The 18,853-nt window shown below is 45.7% G+C and overlaps 1 protein-coding gene and 1 pseudogene across 1 annotated transcript; both read right to left on the reverse strand.

The window, feature by feature from the left end:
* Positions 1-13,228: 13,228 nt before the first annotated feature.
* LOC116907156 (putative sperm motility kinase W) lies at positions 13,229-15,265 on the reverse strand. Its single transcript, XM_032910117.1, has one exon. It carries the CDS (start codon positions 14,806-14,808, stop codon positions 13,324-13,326), a length of 1,485 nt encoding a protein of 494 aa, XP_032766008.1. The 5' UTR covers positions 14,809-15,265; the 3' UTR covers positions 13,229-13,323.
* A 76-nt stretch (positions 15,266-15,341) lies between these two features.
* Positions 15,342-17,510, reverse strand: LOC116907167 (annotated as a pseudogene).
* Positions 17,511-18,853: the final 1,343 nt, after the last annotated feature.

Below are 18,853 nucleotides of genomic sequence, written 5' to 3' on the forward strand. Positions count from 1 at the left end.
TGTCACCTCTGCATTCCCTTCAAGTGCCAGGTCATCATCTGGACCTCAGAGAATTGAGAGATGGATTAAATGCTCTAAATAGTCTGGAGGTGAGATCTGGGCCATGTCCGGAAAGAATGGGGTGTGAGTTACTGTCTTTTGCAATGGATGGAATTGCTGCTTTGGCTCACCTCAAAAGGCCAAGGACATGATGGAGAAGGTGTGAAGACTTACATGGTGGAGGGATATCCTGAGATATCATTCCCTTGTCTACTATACAAGGAAACCATACAGAAGGAAGAAGATGTCCACATGGCTCACAGTAAAGCCTGCTGTGACAGGCCTAGTGGTGAAGTGAAGTGGGCTCATTCTAGAGTTGTTAGGACACTGGGCATAGCCAACATCTGCCCATGTTACACAAGAACGAAGCCTGCTGTGACAGGTCTACATGTGCAGTAAAGCAGGCTTACTCTAGAATTGTTAGGACACTGGGCATGGCCAACATCTGCCCATGTTACACAAGAACGATGCCTGCTGTGACAGGTCTAAGTGTGCAGTAAAGCAGGCTTACTCTAGAATTGTTAGGACACTGGGCATGGCCAACATCTGCCCATGTTACACAAGAACGATGCCTGCTGTGACAGGTCTAAGTGTGCAGTAAAGCAGGCTTACTCTAGAATTGTTAGGACACTGGGCATGGCCAAGAACCTTCCATGTTACACAAAGAGGGTGGGATGAGTAGGAAGATATGGAAACTGTGTCAAGGTCATGGCTGTGAGAATGACTGAAATGGCTGTGTCTGGGGAGGAGACTGTTTTACAAAATAAGCCAGGAGGAAGGAAAGGTCCTGAGTCTGTGGCCTGTCAAGCAGGGATTCAAATGTGGCCCTTTCCTGTGAGACTTGATGAGTTTCTCTGTTGTTGGGGCAGTCACTGTCAGGAGAGACCTCAGAAGGGCCTTGGTTTCCCCTTCACACAAGGACACAGTGTATTACTTAACTCAGTCATGGACAGACATGGGTACATTTACCAAGACACAACCAATACCATGTCCTTCCATATATCAATAATTTAGAATCATTGAGTTGCAATTCTAGTTAGAGTATCTAACTCACCCCTGCATCACATAGGATAAAGATGTACAGGGAACATCCCTTACAACAGTTGCAGGGAGAGTGGTGGCTCTTGTCATTTGCAACAACGTTTCCAACCTCACTTGCTTAGGATGTGGTACAATCAAAGACTCTGCTCTAAGTACAGCGACCTCAGACTGCTTGTACCAGTTTCTTTTTACATGAAATAGATACATGTCCTCCATGCCTCCTGAGAACAGAACCTCAGGACATCAGCTATGTGTGGTATGAGAGGCAGGACTGAGTTCAACTTTGTACCCTCTCCTCTCATAGTTGTTTGGAATCCCAGTATCTCAGCAGCAAAGACTAGGTTTCCTAAGATGATCATCTTATCTGCATCTAATAGATGAGGTCCACAGAGATAGTCAATTCTGATTCTAAGGGGAGACTATGGAAAGGCCATAAGAATGGCAATCTCAATCTTGTCCTTCAGATTTGTGGCGAACCTCTGAGTGCCTCATGTCAACAGTCATCCTAACTGTAACACCTTCACTCATCTTCTGGGACGTAGGACTATATAGATTTGTTAGTGATGCCTAGAAGACAGAATTGGAAGTGTTATGGTGTTAGACCTCAGACCCGTTTCCTTCTGTGGACTCCCTTCTACCTTGTTGTCCTCATGTCAGAGGCACATTGATCCTTGAACAGGTTGTTGGTTATTTACAGTAGATGGAGGTCCCAGCGAGAAGTCAAGTGTTTTTCCAAGCATCAGTTGTCCATCTCAAACTCTCTGTAACAGTCAGAGCTTGGCCTTCACTCTTTTGACACTTGCTCCAACTTCTTCACTGAGTGCAGCACACTAGAATAGGCATGACCTTTGGAGAGATGTGGTATATTAAATGTTAAAGGTGGAGGTGGAAGACAGAAAACCCAACATGGGTCAAGATCATGTGAGAAAATCCCGCCCTTTGCTTTCTGGACTCCCAACCTCTTCAGAAATTGTGAATGATACTAACAAGAAAGGAATGAAAACAAGTCCTGTTCTGAGTTTTAAGTTCCTTCTCACCACTGAGTTAAGATTGGTGTTACTGGCTTGGACTTCTCACAGGTAAATAAGAGCACATTGTGTATGGGCTCTGGGTACCCTCGTGTGGGCTTACCCATCATAAAATGTTACAGAAGGAATGTCTTACCCATAGAAAGTTCTGGAAAAATAAAGGTAGAAAGAACAGTGGCAAATAAAGTACTATGCTAAGAGTCGATATGACTTAACGTTAGAGAACTAAGCTGAGAGATTGAGGATCTCCAAATCTACAACCAAGACAACTCCAGTAGACAGAGAAGGTTGTGTTGTTGCGACGGGTATCCAAAGAAGGAGAACAGCACATCTGTGGGCCAATGCCTAGGCTCCTACTCCCGAGTCCAGTCAAGTATTTCTCCAGCATGTACTGGCACAGCCTCAGATCCTTCAGGTTCTTCACCTACAAAAACTTTTCCAATAATAGGTAGTAGAGTTCAGTTACTGGGTCCTTTATGAGTTTGAGAAAGACCTCACTTGAGTTAAACTTTGACCTTCACAGGCTCTCCAGGAAATATACATGCTACCTGCCCCCACATGCATGGACACACACACACACACACACACACACACACACACACACACACACACACACACAGAGAGAGGGGGGGGGAAGAGAGAGGAAGAGAGAGAGAGACAGAGAAAGAGGCAGAGATAGAGCAAGGGAGAGACAGATGGATAGACAGACAAAGAGGCAGCTAGGCAGTAAGAAAGAGAACGGAGAGGGTCAGAAACAGATGCAAAGAATGAGAAAGAGATGGAACAAAAGATATAAAAACCAGAGAACAGATAGAAGAGACAGACTACAGACAGGATGTAGGAGAGAATAGGTAAATGAGAAAATATGTAAATAATTTAAAATGCTTTGCAGGGCTACATGGTCTCAGTGCCCACACCATCTGTTTAAATTAGGGTAAGGTGTATAAGCATCACACATACCTAGTAGCACTGATTTGGACTTACTCAAAGAAGCACAATCTAGCTGCCATAAATGCCATGAAAGCCCGACAAGTTGCTAACCTTTATTGGTGGGAGGGGCTCCACAACTGTCAAACGACCTGGCAGAGGAAACAGAAAAAGAAAAAGATCAACCTGAAGGCCAACAAGTCTGCTGTGAAATTTTTATCTCTGCCTAGAAAGTACTAGTCAATGACACAGTACATACATCCTAGTGTTGAGCTGATGGCTGAATGGAAACACTGTCAGGTATAATATGGGGAGAAACTGAGAGGGCCAGAAAGGACATTCTACAAGATGTCAGCTTTGACCCTAGGTACAATGAGAAGCTAAAGCCTCTAGTCACATGTCTGACAGTTTTCAATGTTGGGCGTCGAGGTGGCCACTGGGAGAAATTCATGATCTTTATTTATAACTGTCAATTAGTACAGGAAACGTGACCTGGAGGGAGAGTCTTCACAAAGGAATCCTCTAGATGAAGTTCTCCTGTGAGCAAGTCTGTAGAGAATCGATTTCATGATCTTAAATGACATGGGAAGTAACAAGAACTTTAGCAGTGCCATTCCCTAGGCTTAGGGAAAGACTTCATAAGAGCAGAGGCCTTTAGATGAGCACTAGCAAGCAAGCCTACATGCATGCATTAATTTCTCACACTCCTACCTGTGGATAGAACATGGGTAGCCCCTTTGTAGTGCCTTGGCTACACTGTGCTAATGCAGTATACCAGGAAGTGTTAAGTCACTGGATTGAAATGAAACTAAAAATATTTTGTTTCAGATAATCACTGACACTTAAAAACAACAACTCAGACAACAGTTATCTGGTGGTTCTCTTAGTCAGTCAAATTTATCAAACGGTAGCTCCCAACTCCTGCTCGGTGGGACCAGGTGGGCATGGCTTCACTCCCTATGAATGTCTGATCTCCATTCATATTCTAAGAACCGCATTCAGGGCGTCCTCTCAAGGGTTAGAGAGACTCTGTCAGTGCCTGTCATATGTCAGACGACAGCAGAGAGGAGTTGTCAGAACTCTGAACATCTCTCCACTAATGACCTTCTAGGAAGTACCAATAATGTCAAGAGGCATTCTGATAATAAGCTCATTGCTTCCTGTGTGCCACCATGTCGCTGAGAGACAATTAGTGAGCAGCGTCCTTCCTAAAGCATGGGGGAAGAGCAAGAGAAGAAGGCACTCTGCAACAGTTGGACACACAGATTTCCCACATTTAAGGAATAACCAATAACACAAAACGCCATCGCATCTGCACTTGGACCTTTCCCAAGCCCTAACCAGCAGAGGAATTCTAGGTCTTGGCCCTGAAATGGATGACCTATATGACACTTGATGGTGGCAACCAGGGAAGGGAGGGGCCATACCATGTTGACCAGATATCCACACTGCGGATGCTTGTGACGATGCAGATGAGGTTGCTTGACACATTGTTGGTGCCCTCCTGTCTGCAGAGAGAGGCTTATGTTTGGCCTGGTAGCCACACTGAGCAACTTCTTGTGGGAAAGCACCAGGATCTGCAAGGGACAATTGAGAGTATGGAATACCATGGGATGATAAGGACAGAGCCCCCACTACGTTGGTCATGATGCATCCATAGCTTCTTCACATAATGACACTGTACTGAGACTCTGGAGAGAAGATGTGTAAATAGACGAGAGGGTGAACATCCCAGGAAGACAGTAACAGGGATCAAGTGCCCAGAAGTAGAGGACAGCAGAGGGTGTGTATATGGTAGAACTTTAGAGGATATTCCCATGTTCCTACACAATCAGGTCAGTTCTGGTATTGAGTATTTAGTTCTAGTATTTAGAAAAGAATAAGAAAAGATTTAATCAAAGAAAAGTGGTTTTCTGTGCTGATAACTAATCACAAATTCTATGGTGCTGAAGGATACAGGGATGACTGTGTCCAGTGGCTCCATCTTGTGCTGCTTCTAGGCATTACAGAAGACCAGCTATTCAACACACTGTGTTAGTCAGATTCCTGTTTTACAGCACTAAGCACCCTCTATAGAAAAGGAAGCTGGATCCCAGAAGTCAATCAGAGTGGGAGAACTTTCCTGAAGTGGTAGGCAGGACTGCAAACTGACCAGTGAATATCGGAGTGTTCAGGGAGAGCATTCATAACCTATGATGTTCAAAGAGTGACGAGAAATCGGCCCACACCAACGACCCTGAAGGGTCTGTTCATGGGACGTGCCACCCAGGGAGCCCTCAGTCTCTATCAGCACTTCAGGGCTCTATTCATCCTAGGCCTACTAATTTGATGCTGGAACTAAAGGAACTTTGGGAAGTGGGTTGAGATCAATCACATAGTTAGAAATCCACATGGGACCTCCTCATCTTCCTCACCTGGTCTTTCCTTTGAAGTGTAGACACGGTCCTCTCTGAGAAAGAATGTTCCAGGAGATTGAAAAGTGTATTTTTTCACATATTGAACTAGATTTTTAAATCAATAGCAGCATTAGCTACAATTGCAGTTCAAAATCAGAGGTCAAGTGGTTTTGCCTTCACTGAGAGATCAGGTCCAGACTTTCAGGTCAGACTCTGCTCACCAGTGACAAACAGGGAAGGACTTTGGTGCACAGCTTCGGGATTTGGGCTCCAGGCTGTGTTGCTTCAGTCATAAAAGCATCATGGCCCTCGACTGCTTCATTGGATGTCAGAGTCATAGTTGGTGATATCTAAAAAGAGGACAGGGACAGAATGTAAGAGAACAGAGGATTCGGCTAGGTCATTCGACCTGTAACAACCCAGTGTGTTATTTGTACAGCTAAGAAAATTCCTGGACAGTAAGAGGGTGTGCTGAGGGAGACTGAGTGTCTGCATGGGAGATAAAGCCAACTACAGTGCTGGTGTACAACCAAGGTTCAGGATTACCTCTCGTGACAGTTTTTATCTGCACTCCTTACCGGCTTAGAAACTGACATGCAAAATCAACAATGGTTAGCCACATGCAGCAACATGGGCTGTTGTTCCTGGGATTCCTACACTGTCTCTCTATCAGGATGGCCTCCTCATCTTCTGACAATCCCACCACCAGCACAACAGTAGTGCACACTTCAGGCCTTTGGCAGGTAGCAATACCCAACACTCCCAGGGTCTGTGATCTGCGTGGAGAACAGCACTTCACTAAGAGATGAAACACAATAAATTTCCTTTTAGGGTGTCCATAAATATCTATCACAGTATCAGAGACACTCATCAGGTCCAGTCATTCATGATGGCTGCCTGTCACATGGCTGCTGTCATTGCCTTCCTTCTCATGCCTTCTTTCTCTCCAGGCTCAGCTCTACAGAGCTGTCTTCTCAGGGACAGTGTTTCCCAACAACCTGTACAAGGATGGGAACTGACAGCTTTATTACTGTTTTTACCTGTTTTGATGCAGACTTACCTCACCACCTCTGTCTTCCTGGATGTCCTGGACTCTGCCAGAGTGTCAGCTCCTTGGGCACAGCTTGGTCGTCACACTAATGCCACTGGGATCTGGCTTCTCCTGAGAGCCTTACACATCACAATGCTTACTGAATGGCAACTGACAAAAGGACAGATGACACCAATTCACATAGACAGTTTAGAAGCTGTGCTCACATCTAGAGTGAATCTACATCCTTACTCCTTGTGGGTAAGAATGACAGGACTGTGAAGAGTAATGGCTTCCATGATAGTACTTGAGGACTGGAGCAGGCAAAGTCCAGGACGTGAGGAACAGATTGCATAGCAAAAACGTGGAACCCAGCTTTCTCAGACATCCCACAATTTGAACACCCTCCCAAGTAAAAGCAGTGGTAGTGGTCAATGGTCCAGAGCCAGTGACTGACCTACAGAGGCCCTCCTCTGTGCTCTTCAAGTCTCACGACTGGGAAGCAAGGCTGGGGAAGAGTCAGGGAGAAGTTGTTGTCATTGGCTAGCAGGGCTGTCACTAGGAAGACACTAGAATAGAATGAAGGTCTGAACAGGGCCTCAGGGATTGTACCATGTAGCTTCCAGGTACAGTTGTGGCCCCACATCACTTTTGCCTGCAGCCTCCCACGGTCGCATTCCTCCATTGCTTTCTGTTTCCTTGGTGACAGAAGGCTAGGTCTCCTACATGCACAATCATCATATGAGCTTGAAGGGTAGAACAGCCTTGTCAAGGATAGTTTCCGGGACATGGGCTTAAAGAGGAGATGGTGACAACATTGCAGCCTGAACTGAAGGCAAACAGATCCAGCTACACTGTTCATGTCCACGTTCACTCACACAGGCATTAGAGTGTTCAGCAGCCTCCCTTGTCTTCGGCCTCCACATCATGGCACCCTGTGTTGTATATGTACTCGGGCGTTCCTCTTGTATCTTTTTGTCCTAATGAGGACAAACTTCATTCCTTAGACCCCAGAGTCCATCCAAGGTACTGCACATTCTCGCACACTGAAGTCCTCCAGAGCTTGATTCTGGACAGAATTCCTGGAGAGGCCTCAGAAATCTCTGTACAGTCTTGGCTTCTGATCACCGGAATATTTATTTGATTGGATCAGAGTTCCAAATATCTGTTTTCTTCTCTTGACTCAGTTGAAGAGTATGGGAAACAGAATTAGCAGAGTGTTCCAGGCAGTTTAAGAAGTCTGTAGGAGCTAACCTGTTCATGCTCCCTTGAAAGACAATGACAATGGGAAGGAGGAGGCCTCCTTGGCTTTCCTGTCTGCAGGGTTTCTCAACAGGGTTTCTCGGGAGTGACTTTCACTGATAAAGGTTATGTTTGGTTTAGCAGGAGGTGACCCTTGGGGCTCCTGATGGGGTTACAGGTCACCAGAACACCTGTCTCTTTATCCATCATAACTTTTGGCCTCTAGTGGTTTGGCAGTGTCCCATGCTCTCAGGATGTGTTCTAGTACTTGCAGACAGCATGTTTCACAGTGATTCAGGCCTTTGATGTTCTCTTTCAAACTGGGTGCCCTTCAAGAGTTCAACATATGTGCATGCTCTGGGCCTCTTCCTTCCTGATAAAATTCTCTACTCAGGAAAGATTCTGGTACAGGCAGACATCCTATTTCACAGTCTTTGGAGCTCAGAGGTTCTCTCAGAAACAGCATGACTTTTAAGTGGTCAGGATATATACACTATTTTTCTTATTTGGACACCGATGTCCACATAGACAAGACTATTTCATTTCCTGGGTAATTACACAGAGTGAGGGATCTTTCAATGCACCCCGGAAACTTACTACTCCCCTCTTCCTGTCAGATGCATAGTCCATCCAAACCTGGTGGATTCCTGCGTGCTGGTGTTGACTCATATCCAGAAGGAACACTCAGCTCTCACCCTTGCAGTCGACCTCCTTTGAGGCCTGAGATTCTTAGTCAGTATTAAAAGGGAATTCAATTTTTTTTTTGCACCCAGCATCCGACCCTCATAGTCCTCATGTCCTTAGTGTTCCTGCAGCGACATTAGCAAAGTGTTGGGGCAGGCAGGTTGGTTCACATGGAGGTAGGGGAATCCTCACATCATTGTTAAGGGCAGAATGGCACTGTTAGATAGTCTATTGGCTCAAGTGCTTCTGCCATAGATATGGACAAACACAGCTGCTCAGCCCATCCTGCAGCTGGCACAGGATCTTCCAGAGACTGTCCATCCTGAAGGTCCATACAGACAATGAGGACATGGAGGTTCAGATCGACTTTTCAAATGTGTTCCATGAATTGCGGAACAAGATTCAGATCAGAGCATCGGAAGGAAATGTCTCCATCCAGATAGGAGATAGAAGGAATTGGAGAATGAAGATAAACGAGGACCAGCTTATGTATACTATTAGAATGAGTGTTATTTGGTCTTGAGGTACAGGGATCGAAGGCTTCTCACATCTTCTCGCCTGATTTCAGATGGTTTGGGTGGCTACCAAAGAGGCCCTGTTCTTGTGAATCAAGTTTGTGTGGATAATCCTCTGTCATTATGTACATACCTCATTAGGGGATAGGCTGTTGTTTTACTGTTTGGGCGTACGGAACTAAAGTGTGGGAACCAGTCTCTCCCTGGTCTACAGATGCTGGTGTCCATTCTTGGCAGATGCTCCACAGTGATACAGGAATCACAGAGCTCAGGCCATTGGTGTTCTTCTGAGATGCAGGGAGACTTTGAGGGGGCCCATTAGATAGTTGACCATTGTTCCTCTGCCAGGCATAGATTATCACTATAGATTCTATATGGACACTTGTCCCTGTGAACAACAGTCTCTCGTTTATTCTGCATACCTTGCTCAGGTAGGAGGATTTTAGTTTGTGTTTTCAGTCCAGTGTTGCTAATTTGAGTTGGGATCCTTAGCAACAATGAGCCACTGTCCTTGTACTCAGGAATCCATGACTGTCCTGACCTCAAATGTACCATTATCTGCAGGAGGGAAGCTGAAGGAGGGAAAGAAATTAGTTGTGAGGGGGACTTAAACCCAGGTGCCCAGGACAATGGCAGAATCATCCTTTCTCAGAACCTCCGACTGAATGAGACCTCCCTTTGTAGATTATAACTAGGGGAACTGCGAAAGCACTCAGGAGGGAAGGACACGAGAGCAAGTACAGAGAAGGGAGAAGTTATGGATCCTTTCCCTTTTCCTGAATGACTAAAGACTGCACTTGAGAGAGCCAGTGGCCATTAAGAACTGCTAAGGCCATTGACTGCTGGATGTCAGCATGTTGTGTATCAGGAAGCTAATGGATCAGCATGTCCTTTAGGGTGAGAGGGAAGAGTCCACATGTGTTGTTGGGCTTTGTCTCATGCTGACTCTGGGATACAGAGAGTGCAGACACTCTATGTACTGTCTGAATTTAGGTTCCAGAGGGACTCTATTGACCATCATCTGCAGATAAACACAGCAGCTACAAATCCTAGAACTTAAACAAATGGAGGATAGAATTGATGAGGAGATGGTGAGTGGCTGAGACACCTAATAGATACCTGAGTGAAAGTGTGACAAAAGACAAGTTCAAGTTTTCCACAGATCCAAGTAACAAGACAAGTGCACACCCTGAAGTGACTGGCATGCCAGAAAGGGATTGCCCCTCCCCATATGGGTTGGACACTTTCCTGGAAATTTGGTCAACTTTAGGCCATTTGGGATGGAAACGTTTGTTTACATTATGCCACTGTCAGATTGTCCACTGCATTTATAGTACATTTTCATGATTAATGACTAAGTGTTTAAGGAAGTTATGGATGGTAGCTCATCTGGCAATAGGAAAGAGGTCAAGGAAATCATTGTGAAGAAGCCAGTAAAGAGCACTGGTCATGACCTCTATTCTTGTTTCTGCCTCTAAATATCTACCTTCAGTTACTATGACTTCCCTCATAATATTTACATACATCAGTTTTAAATTACACAACACTTTCCTCAACAGCCAAGCAAGACCCACTGCTCTCTCTGTTCCTGGCAGCAATGAAGGCAAAAACATTTGGTGAATACTTGTTGGACTGTGGCTCCGGCTCACGGCAGCCTAATCCCAGAAGACTCATAGTAGCTTCCTAACTTATTGAAAAATCTCAGCTGGAGAAATCTAAGGAGACCAGGGATAGATGGTGAAACGTGAGAGAAAAAGTCAAGTCAGTATAACTGGGCCCCTTTTCAGCTATACTTTAGAGTAGAAAGATATTCCTATAACACTGAAAATGTTGTCTCGTGGTTATGGAGCCTTTGATTTGGATAGGAAGCACGAACACACACACACACACACACACACACACACACACACACACACACACACACACACACACAGATCCATAGAGGTGCCTGGTGACACTTTCTACTTAGAACCACCACTGAGTTTGAAACACCTACAGGTGCATGTGAAGGAAGGTTGGGGCCTCTAGACTCTGGGATGCCACCATGAGCCCCATTTCTATTTGGCTCTGTTCTTTCCCACTGTTCTCTTCACTATCTTGCCCTTTCCAATCCTCAGGACTCAGGAGAGTGCACCCCTCAGGTCTTTTCCATGTGTGGACCTTCAAGACTGCGAGAGCCTGAATGTCAAGAGGAATTTCAGGATTTTCACCTAAAGGCGAAACTCACAGTTTATTCTTAAGTGACTCAAAACACTGCACTATCAGAAAAAGACACCATCATATGCATGATATACAGAGATTGATGCTGGCTGTAGGTCACACAGCTTCCACCATGGCCCTCTGTGCCTTCTATTAGTTTCTTCCAGGGTCCCTCCTGCTGTAACTGTCACAAAAGGGTCTCTTCTGATGCCCTGGACTACCATGCATGCTCTTTTGTCTCTTACCAAGTTAGTTGTTTGCATGCAGAACTACACCATCATTTTTGTCTTCCTGATTTTCCTGGATTCTTCCAGGTTATCTGCTGCTTGGGGACAGATAGGTCTTCAGGCCTAAAGATCCCTGGACCCAGCAGTGAGTGAAGGCTTTGGACAGAGCACGTTTTTATTCAATGACTTCTGACTGGATAACTGATCATAGCATGACACAGAGTAAACCTAGAGCACAGGATTGAATCTCAGATCTCATTTTCACACTGGAAGACTTGTTCCAGTTAGGAAAGAATGACGTGAGGCCTATGAAAGAAGACTTAACTCTAGCAATGAACTGGACACACAGATGCTGTAGGGGAAGAACTTGAACAGGCTCCGCCCAGAATGCAAAGAGCAAGCTGGATGGCTAGGACACTGAACCCTAACCATGACGAAGAGCCCACACCCCATGGAGCCAAAATCCCATGGAAATGCAGGGACATATGTCATGAGGCTAACCTCTGACAAATGAGGAGAGTCCCAGCTCCAGGCTCTTCAGATGTGGAAGAGGACTGAGTGTCAGAAAGATGGCAAATGCTTAGGGAGCAACCCTTCTAGTTTCCCAGGCTTAGCCGCTTCGAGGTTCACTCACAAGTTTTGCATCTTTCTTGGACACAGTGAGAGAGATGCGCTGGGTGCCTACTCTTATCCTTCTCACAGGAGAGCAGGTCACACAGGCTGAGTGATCTCCATGATAGAAGCACTGTGTTTTGTTCTCTAAACCTCAGTGTGGCATCCTTCAGCCCAGCACTGAGACTCACACCAGACATGGTAGACAGAAGCCTGGACTTTCCAAAGCTGGAGCACTTTTGGAATGTGGTGCACGATCACATCCTGGAGGCAATTAAGCTCTCACACCTGAAGCCCACTTCCCAGTCCCTCAAGTCTGCTGCTGTCTGCTGCATGCAGTGCCCCAAGCCTACCACAGTAGATTCTCAAGAGGAAGGCTAGTTCAAAGAAATTCGAGCTTTAGAGTGAGACCGCAGTGAGCTTGGTTTGTATGAGATACTGGGAAGGTGTGTCCTAGGTATGTAGCACGTGTGGGAATGTGCATAGATGTCACTTTGAATGCCCAGTGGCCTGACCAGGAGCTGACCAAGCCAGCACATGCACTGAATGCCTAGCGAAAGCAGCAAGAACAGAGCTGTGGACTGAAACTTCCCATTTCTGCTCCTTGTGAACTCTGGAGCAGGCATTTGCTGTACTAACAGGGAGCATAGGTCTCCTTGTTGGTAGCATAGCAAATGATGGGAGGAAAGGAAACCTAGGAGCCCACGGGTCAGTGTCCCGGGACATTCAGTTTGAGGTTTAGTAGCCTTGAGCCTGGTAACAAGGAAGATGCTCTACCGGCTATTCAGCCCTGGTTAGTAGAGGGTAAGAAAGACTAGCATGACACTGTACGACCAGTCTCTGAATGCCAGATTGGAACTTCTGGTGACACTGACCCCTCTCTGCTGCATGCAGGATACATAAGAACTGGGTATCCACAGCTGAATCCCAATGTATGTATTCAAGCAGAATTGTCAGACCTCACAGGACTCTACACTCCACCTGTCCAGTTCAATTGTAGGGAGACATGGAGGTGGCCCCTTAGTACTTTGACCACTGTCACTCTGCCAGGCACTAGGTCCCCAAGCAGAGTCTCTATCTGAATATGTTCCCCATAAAGAACAGCCTTACATGCCCCCTTTCAGACTGGCTGTACCCACAATCACTTGCTGATTATTGCTAGTTCAGTTATATCAGACACCACCTAGGCATTCTCCAAAAATATTTCTTCCTCAGATGGTAAGGAAATGAGCAGGGTTTTATCCAGCTGGAATAGACATACTTCTCCCTAACCCAAGAGACCCCATGTATACTCTTCTGATATTTCCAGTGAGAATACATGAATAAAGACAGAGACAATAAAATTCCGAGTGGAGATGCACCCTCCCACATTAGCTTACCTTTTTATATGGTACTGCTTGCTGCCTTTTTCAGGGGGGCCACTCTCTTGGAGGATCTATGCTGGGTTTTTTTCTTTGGAGCCCTTGGGAGGCAGCAAAGTCTTGAGAGACAGTCCCTTATTCCTTTGCGGAATCTCTTAAACCATCCCATCGTCTGAGGGGGAGATGACGTATTATTCATCTCAATGTCCTGCTTAGGTGGCAGGATTATTTCAACTCCCAACATGTTGTTGTAGACGCATGGGGAAGCCACAGGTCTTGAGTGGAGGGCACGGGTAGAAGTGCTTTTCTGCTTCTTAGGATAGTATACTGCAATGGGAGGCATGGAGACACACCTGCCCATATTGAGTCCTGATAGAATCAGGTCAAGAGGATTCTGTTCTCTTGAGGGCTGTCTGTGGAGGAGGCCAAAGTTGGGCTCACTGGCTCTTCTCCTGAGAGGAAGGCCAAAGACAGAGGCATGTGCTGGTGATGGGGGTGGCGGAGGGCACGGATCCCCAGGCTTGGCTGGAGTGATAGATGCAAGATCATACCCTTCGCTTACATGATTTTTTAAGCTCAAATATGCCCCCATTGGTTCATCGTATCTTTTCTTTTGGAGGGATTCCAAGATGTCATTGGCCTTATACCCCATGCCACAGAGCATTTCTATAATTTTGTAATCTGGGTCAGTCATGGGCGGGATTTTTAACTCACATTTCTTGATCCATGGGTGATTTTCAATTTCCTCTACAGAGGGCCTCATCTCTGGAGATACCGTGAATATTTGATGTATGAGGTTTTCGAGTTGTCCAGACAGGTGATGTGGAATGGTATAGGTCCCCGTTGTAATCTTTTGCTCAATCTCATCGATGGTGTTTCCTCTGAAGGGAAAGAAGCCAGTGGTGATGAAGTATAGGAGTACACCCAAACTCCACACATCAGAACTCTTGCCATCATATGGCTGCCTTAATACCAGTTCTGGGGCATTAAAGCCCCTGGTTCCACAGTGCCTACTCAGTAATGTACCAGGTCTGCATTTGACTGCCAGGCCAAAGTCGATCAGCTTAACATTGCCCTCTCCATCTATCAGTATATTCTGTGGCTTGATGTCGCGATGGGCAATGTCCAGACTATGGCAGTGTCTAATGGCAGATACGACCTGTCCGAACATTTTCTTCGCCTTTTCTTCTGGCAGTGGGCCCTCCTCACTTATTAGTTCTACTAAGTTGCCTCCTGGAGCATATTGTAATATAAAATGAATCTGGTTCGCTGTAACCAGGATCTGGAAGAGGGAAATTATATTTGGATGGTGCAGTAACTCCAAAGTGGTCATTTCGGACAGGATCGCCCTGATGGTCTTCTTGCTGATCTCTACCGTTTTGATGGCAACCAGGGCCTGTGTTCTCCGGTGCCAGGCCAATTTCACACTACCATATGAACCCTGTCCAAGAAAGAAAGCCACCCTATACTGACTGCCCAAAGTCTTCTTAATAGAATTGATGTCCATTCCCTGTGATCTGGTGAACACAAGTTGTGAGGTACAATAACCCGTCAAGTAACAAAATGCACAGTTATCAAGGAGTCCCACAGGTCAACGTTAACCTGCTCCCTGGTCCTTATGGACAAATTCAACAGGCTGGTCCACTGTCTTATACAGAGGACACTCATTCTTACATCAAAGTGGTTCTTTGTGAGGTCACAGCATGAAATGCACCAAGCAGAGAAGGCTGTAAACCATAGTGGCTGTCTCCACTCTGGGCCTCAGGGAACTTTCCATTCTTGTGAAAAGCAAACTAGCCTCTCTGAGCTTCTTCATCAGCAGATCAAAGAGACAGATATTTACTGTTTAGCAATTACAGGCAGTACTGTGCTGCACAGGGAAGTGCATTAAAGCTGCAACCTGAGAGAGACTTTGATCACCTCTCCAGCTGCTCTATTGGCTCCTGAGGCTCTGGTTAGAGGAGCAGCACCTGGGAAGTGCATTGAGGGTCCAATATCAGATCGGTTACTTTGTCCTCCTCACATTATATATGTATTCATTCATTCATTCATTCATTCATCCATTCATTCATTCATTCATCCATTCCTATTTCTTTCCAAAAGGAAGACAGAATGACGCTTACTCAGACAGGTCAGAAGCCTCTCTCTGCAAGGAAGGGGAGCTGATAAATCATCAAAAAGGAATGAAGCACTGGGGACTTTGAGAGCAGGAGGGACCCTGGGGTGCCCATTGTGAAGAGTTTCTTCTTGGCTCTACTCACTGACCAAATACTTTACTATAAACTCCACTTCTGGCCTTTGTTTGTGGATCTGGTACCTTTTGTTGTCACCTCTTTGTCATTGTCCTCTGAAGTTTCTACTTCCTCCTTGCTGTCCCTGCCCTGATCCAGGAAGTTCCTGCTTCCACCCTGCTGTCCCATGAAATCACCATGGCTGCCGTCCGCTGCCCCTGCCCCCTTGATATCTTTCTGGGGGGCCTTTCAGCTCTGGCTCCTTAGTGGCCATGGTGAGCTGCCAGCATCTCCAACCGTGCCACTTCACCTGTGTTTCTGTGTCTGCTTCAGTGCAGACATCAAAACAAACTTCCGGTTTTCCTTTGAGGAAGACCATCCCCTTCATTTTGGAATCGATGTTCTTGCCTAGCTTTTCCTCGAGTTCCTTCCAAGCGTAGCTAAGTTGGACATCTCAACAAAGCACTGCAGTATCATGGTCTCAAAGGCTGCTGGGCAGTGGATCAGGGAGCACTGGTCGACCGATGTGGCCCCTGATCTGTGGAGATAGAACAGCTGCCAAGGTCTCTACAGCTCCTTTCTCCTCAGTCAGCGTCTCAGCCGACCGCTTGAAATGGCCAACGGCAGTGGGGGCACAGAGTCCAATAGTCTGATGGCCTCTTTGCTGGAGGCTTTCATTACTTGTTTCAGAAGGAAGACCTATCCGTTCAAATTTAGTGCTGGCTTTCCACTCCACCTGGGGTAACTGGTACTCTTCTTTGGTAAAAGCAGTTCAAACCCCTATCCTTCCAGCTCTGCTTGTTCTTCTTGAAAGATCAAAGACTCCATTTCCATTGGTGTACATCTATGAACAACCAGGTCAACCTCAGGGATGTCTAACCCACTTGCAGCCAGTATACCCACAAAACTGCCATTTCAGCACCTTTCAGGGTGATTTCCTTTTGCTTCTGCAGAATGTCCCCATGTTAGGACTGGGCATTCCTGCTTTATGCATGTGTTTTGTGACAGCTCCTGCCACTGTCCTTGGTTTCACAGAAGTTGAACATGTCCCCTTGATGACCACTGTAGCCTTGGAACACATCCCCACTCACCACTGTCCTCTCTGTCTCCTGTGCTCCACAGTTAAGGCTGCTTTCTGAGTCTTTTACCAATCAGGTCCACCCGTTCATACGTGGCTTTTGTGTATTTTTAGCAACATTAAATACCCAATGAGAGCATGTTGCAGAGAAAAAGCAACGTTTGCGGGTTGCCTTCAGATTCGTTCTTGTATGCTATACATAAAATTTCTTCCACTTGATCTTCAAAACCAATATCTAACATCTGGTCATCTTCATCTAGGACAACATGTTAAAGTTTGGTGAGATCTAGCTTGCCATTCTGCAAGTGATCCTCAATACGAGCTGGGGTCCCAACCAGGATATCAATCCCACTCTGCACTTGTTCTCGTTGACCACCATGGGGAGTTTCACTATAAAAAACACTGATAGCTTTTATCGATGTCACTGAAGTCTTTGCTCATTTGATTTGTTAATTCTCTTGTAGGTGCAGCACTAGTATCTTATTGGCTTGGCCTCCCTTCCTCTCTTGAAGTCCCCATTTAAGTTACCCAATCAAAGGGATGGCAAAGGAGAAGGTCTTCCTGCTTACTGTCCATGCCTGGGCAATGAAGTCTGTCTCACTGTATACATGATGGAATGTCTTGGCTTTTAGAAAAAACGGGAAGTAAACCCCTCAAGCTTTGAGCTTTGAGAAGCTTGACAGTCTCTTCGAGTATGGGAAAATTAGAGAGAATCCTTTCTTCTCCATGAGTATTTCCTTTTCTATCTCATTACTATTTTCTTCACCAGGAGCATCCCTGGAGTTGGAGTTTGGTTCAGAATGGGAGAGGACATTCTTGAGCCTGGGCTTTTCTCTCCCTTGTCTCATTAACTTCTTTCCCTTTCTTCTTCTCCTTGGGCTTAGGCATGTCTGCCTCTGCTTCAGAAATTTCCTTGGTTTTTATCTCTGTTTTTTTTTTTTTACATTGGCTGTTTTCTCCTCAAGGGACTCCTTTTCTTCTGGGATGTTTTGCTTTTAGAAGCACTGTGGGCTTGAGGCTCATCCTCCTTCTTGGCCTTGTTGGATTTAGCAGAATACACATCAACTTCAGAAGGCCCTTCCTTTTTCACTGCTTTTGTTCTGGAGGAACAAGTCTTTTCCATTCCTTTTATTGCTTCTTCTGTCTTCGACTTTGGCTTCTCCTTTCTACTTTTCCTCCTGCTTGCGTTGGCAGCATCTCCTTGCTCTCCTCAGCCCTGTCTTCTCCCTACTTGGATGCACTGGGGAGTTTCCTGGTATTTTTCAGTGTGAGCTACTCAGGTCTGTCAATCCCTCAACTGTGTGAAAAGGAGAGAGAGCGACAGAGCAGCCTTCTACTTGTGATCCACTCTGCATCTCTCAATAATTTCTTCCCTTGGAAAGAGATGATGCTTACTTCTGCAATTTCTGTTAGAATTTCTACTACTCTGAAAACACGCCATGACAAAGGTAATATATTACTGCCTTGTCATGTACAATATTTTCTTGTGGCTGACTCAATGGTTGTGAGTTTCTGTCCAAATCATTATGGTGGGAAGTTAGGCAGCTTCTAGCCAGGCAGCGCAGTTGAGGCGCTGAGTGTTGTACATCATGCTCCAAAGGCAAACGGAAAACTCCTTCCAGGCAGATAGGAGGAGAATCTCCAAACACACGCATACAGTGGCACACGTATTCAAACAAGCACACACCTCCAATAGTGCCCCTCCATTTGCCACGCAAGTACAAACAAACACACGCAGTTTCCAAGCTCTTTGCTCTGTGTCCTCCCAGCTCCTTTTTTGGTCAGCATTTGTCTTGATCAAACAATGAACTTTCTGAACGTAAAGTGCTTTTTTCTATGGGCTCCTTAGCTTCCCAGAAATCAACCTTCTTTGTGACTGTGACAGGTGCTTAGGTGCAAACATTTGGGCAAGTATCTGTGAGTGAGTTTGAGATTTTTTTCTCTAAGGAATATAAGGCCCACCCTGCATGATTTTTGGAACATTTCCTCGGGGTGCATTTCCAGCTGCATCAAACTGTGAGAGCAACAAGATTCTCAACCATCCGCTGCCTGGGATTCCTGACCATAACACAGGGAAATCAGTTGCTTTTTCTGCTAATACCCTGCTTTTCCCACCATGAGATACTGTATCATCATTACATCTGAGCCAGGACAAACCATTCCTTAAGTTATTCATTATTTAAGTCCTCATTATTTTCTCACAGAAGGAGAAATGGAAGTCAGAGAATTCCCTATCAGCTCTA

The sequence above is a fragment of the Rattus rattus genome, chromosome 1 (genome assembly GCF_011064425.1).
Source record: "Rattus rattus isolate New Zealand chromosome 1, Rrattus_CSIRO_v1, whole genome shotgun sequence".
NCBI lineage: Eukaryota > Metazoa > Chordata > Mammalia > Rodentia > Muridae > Rattus > Rattus rattus.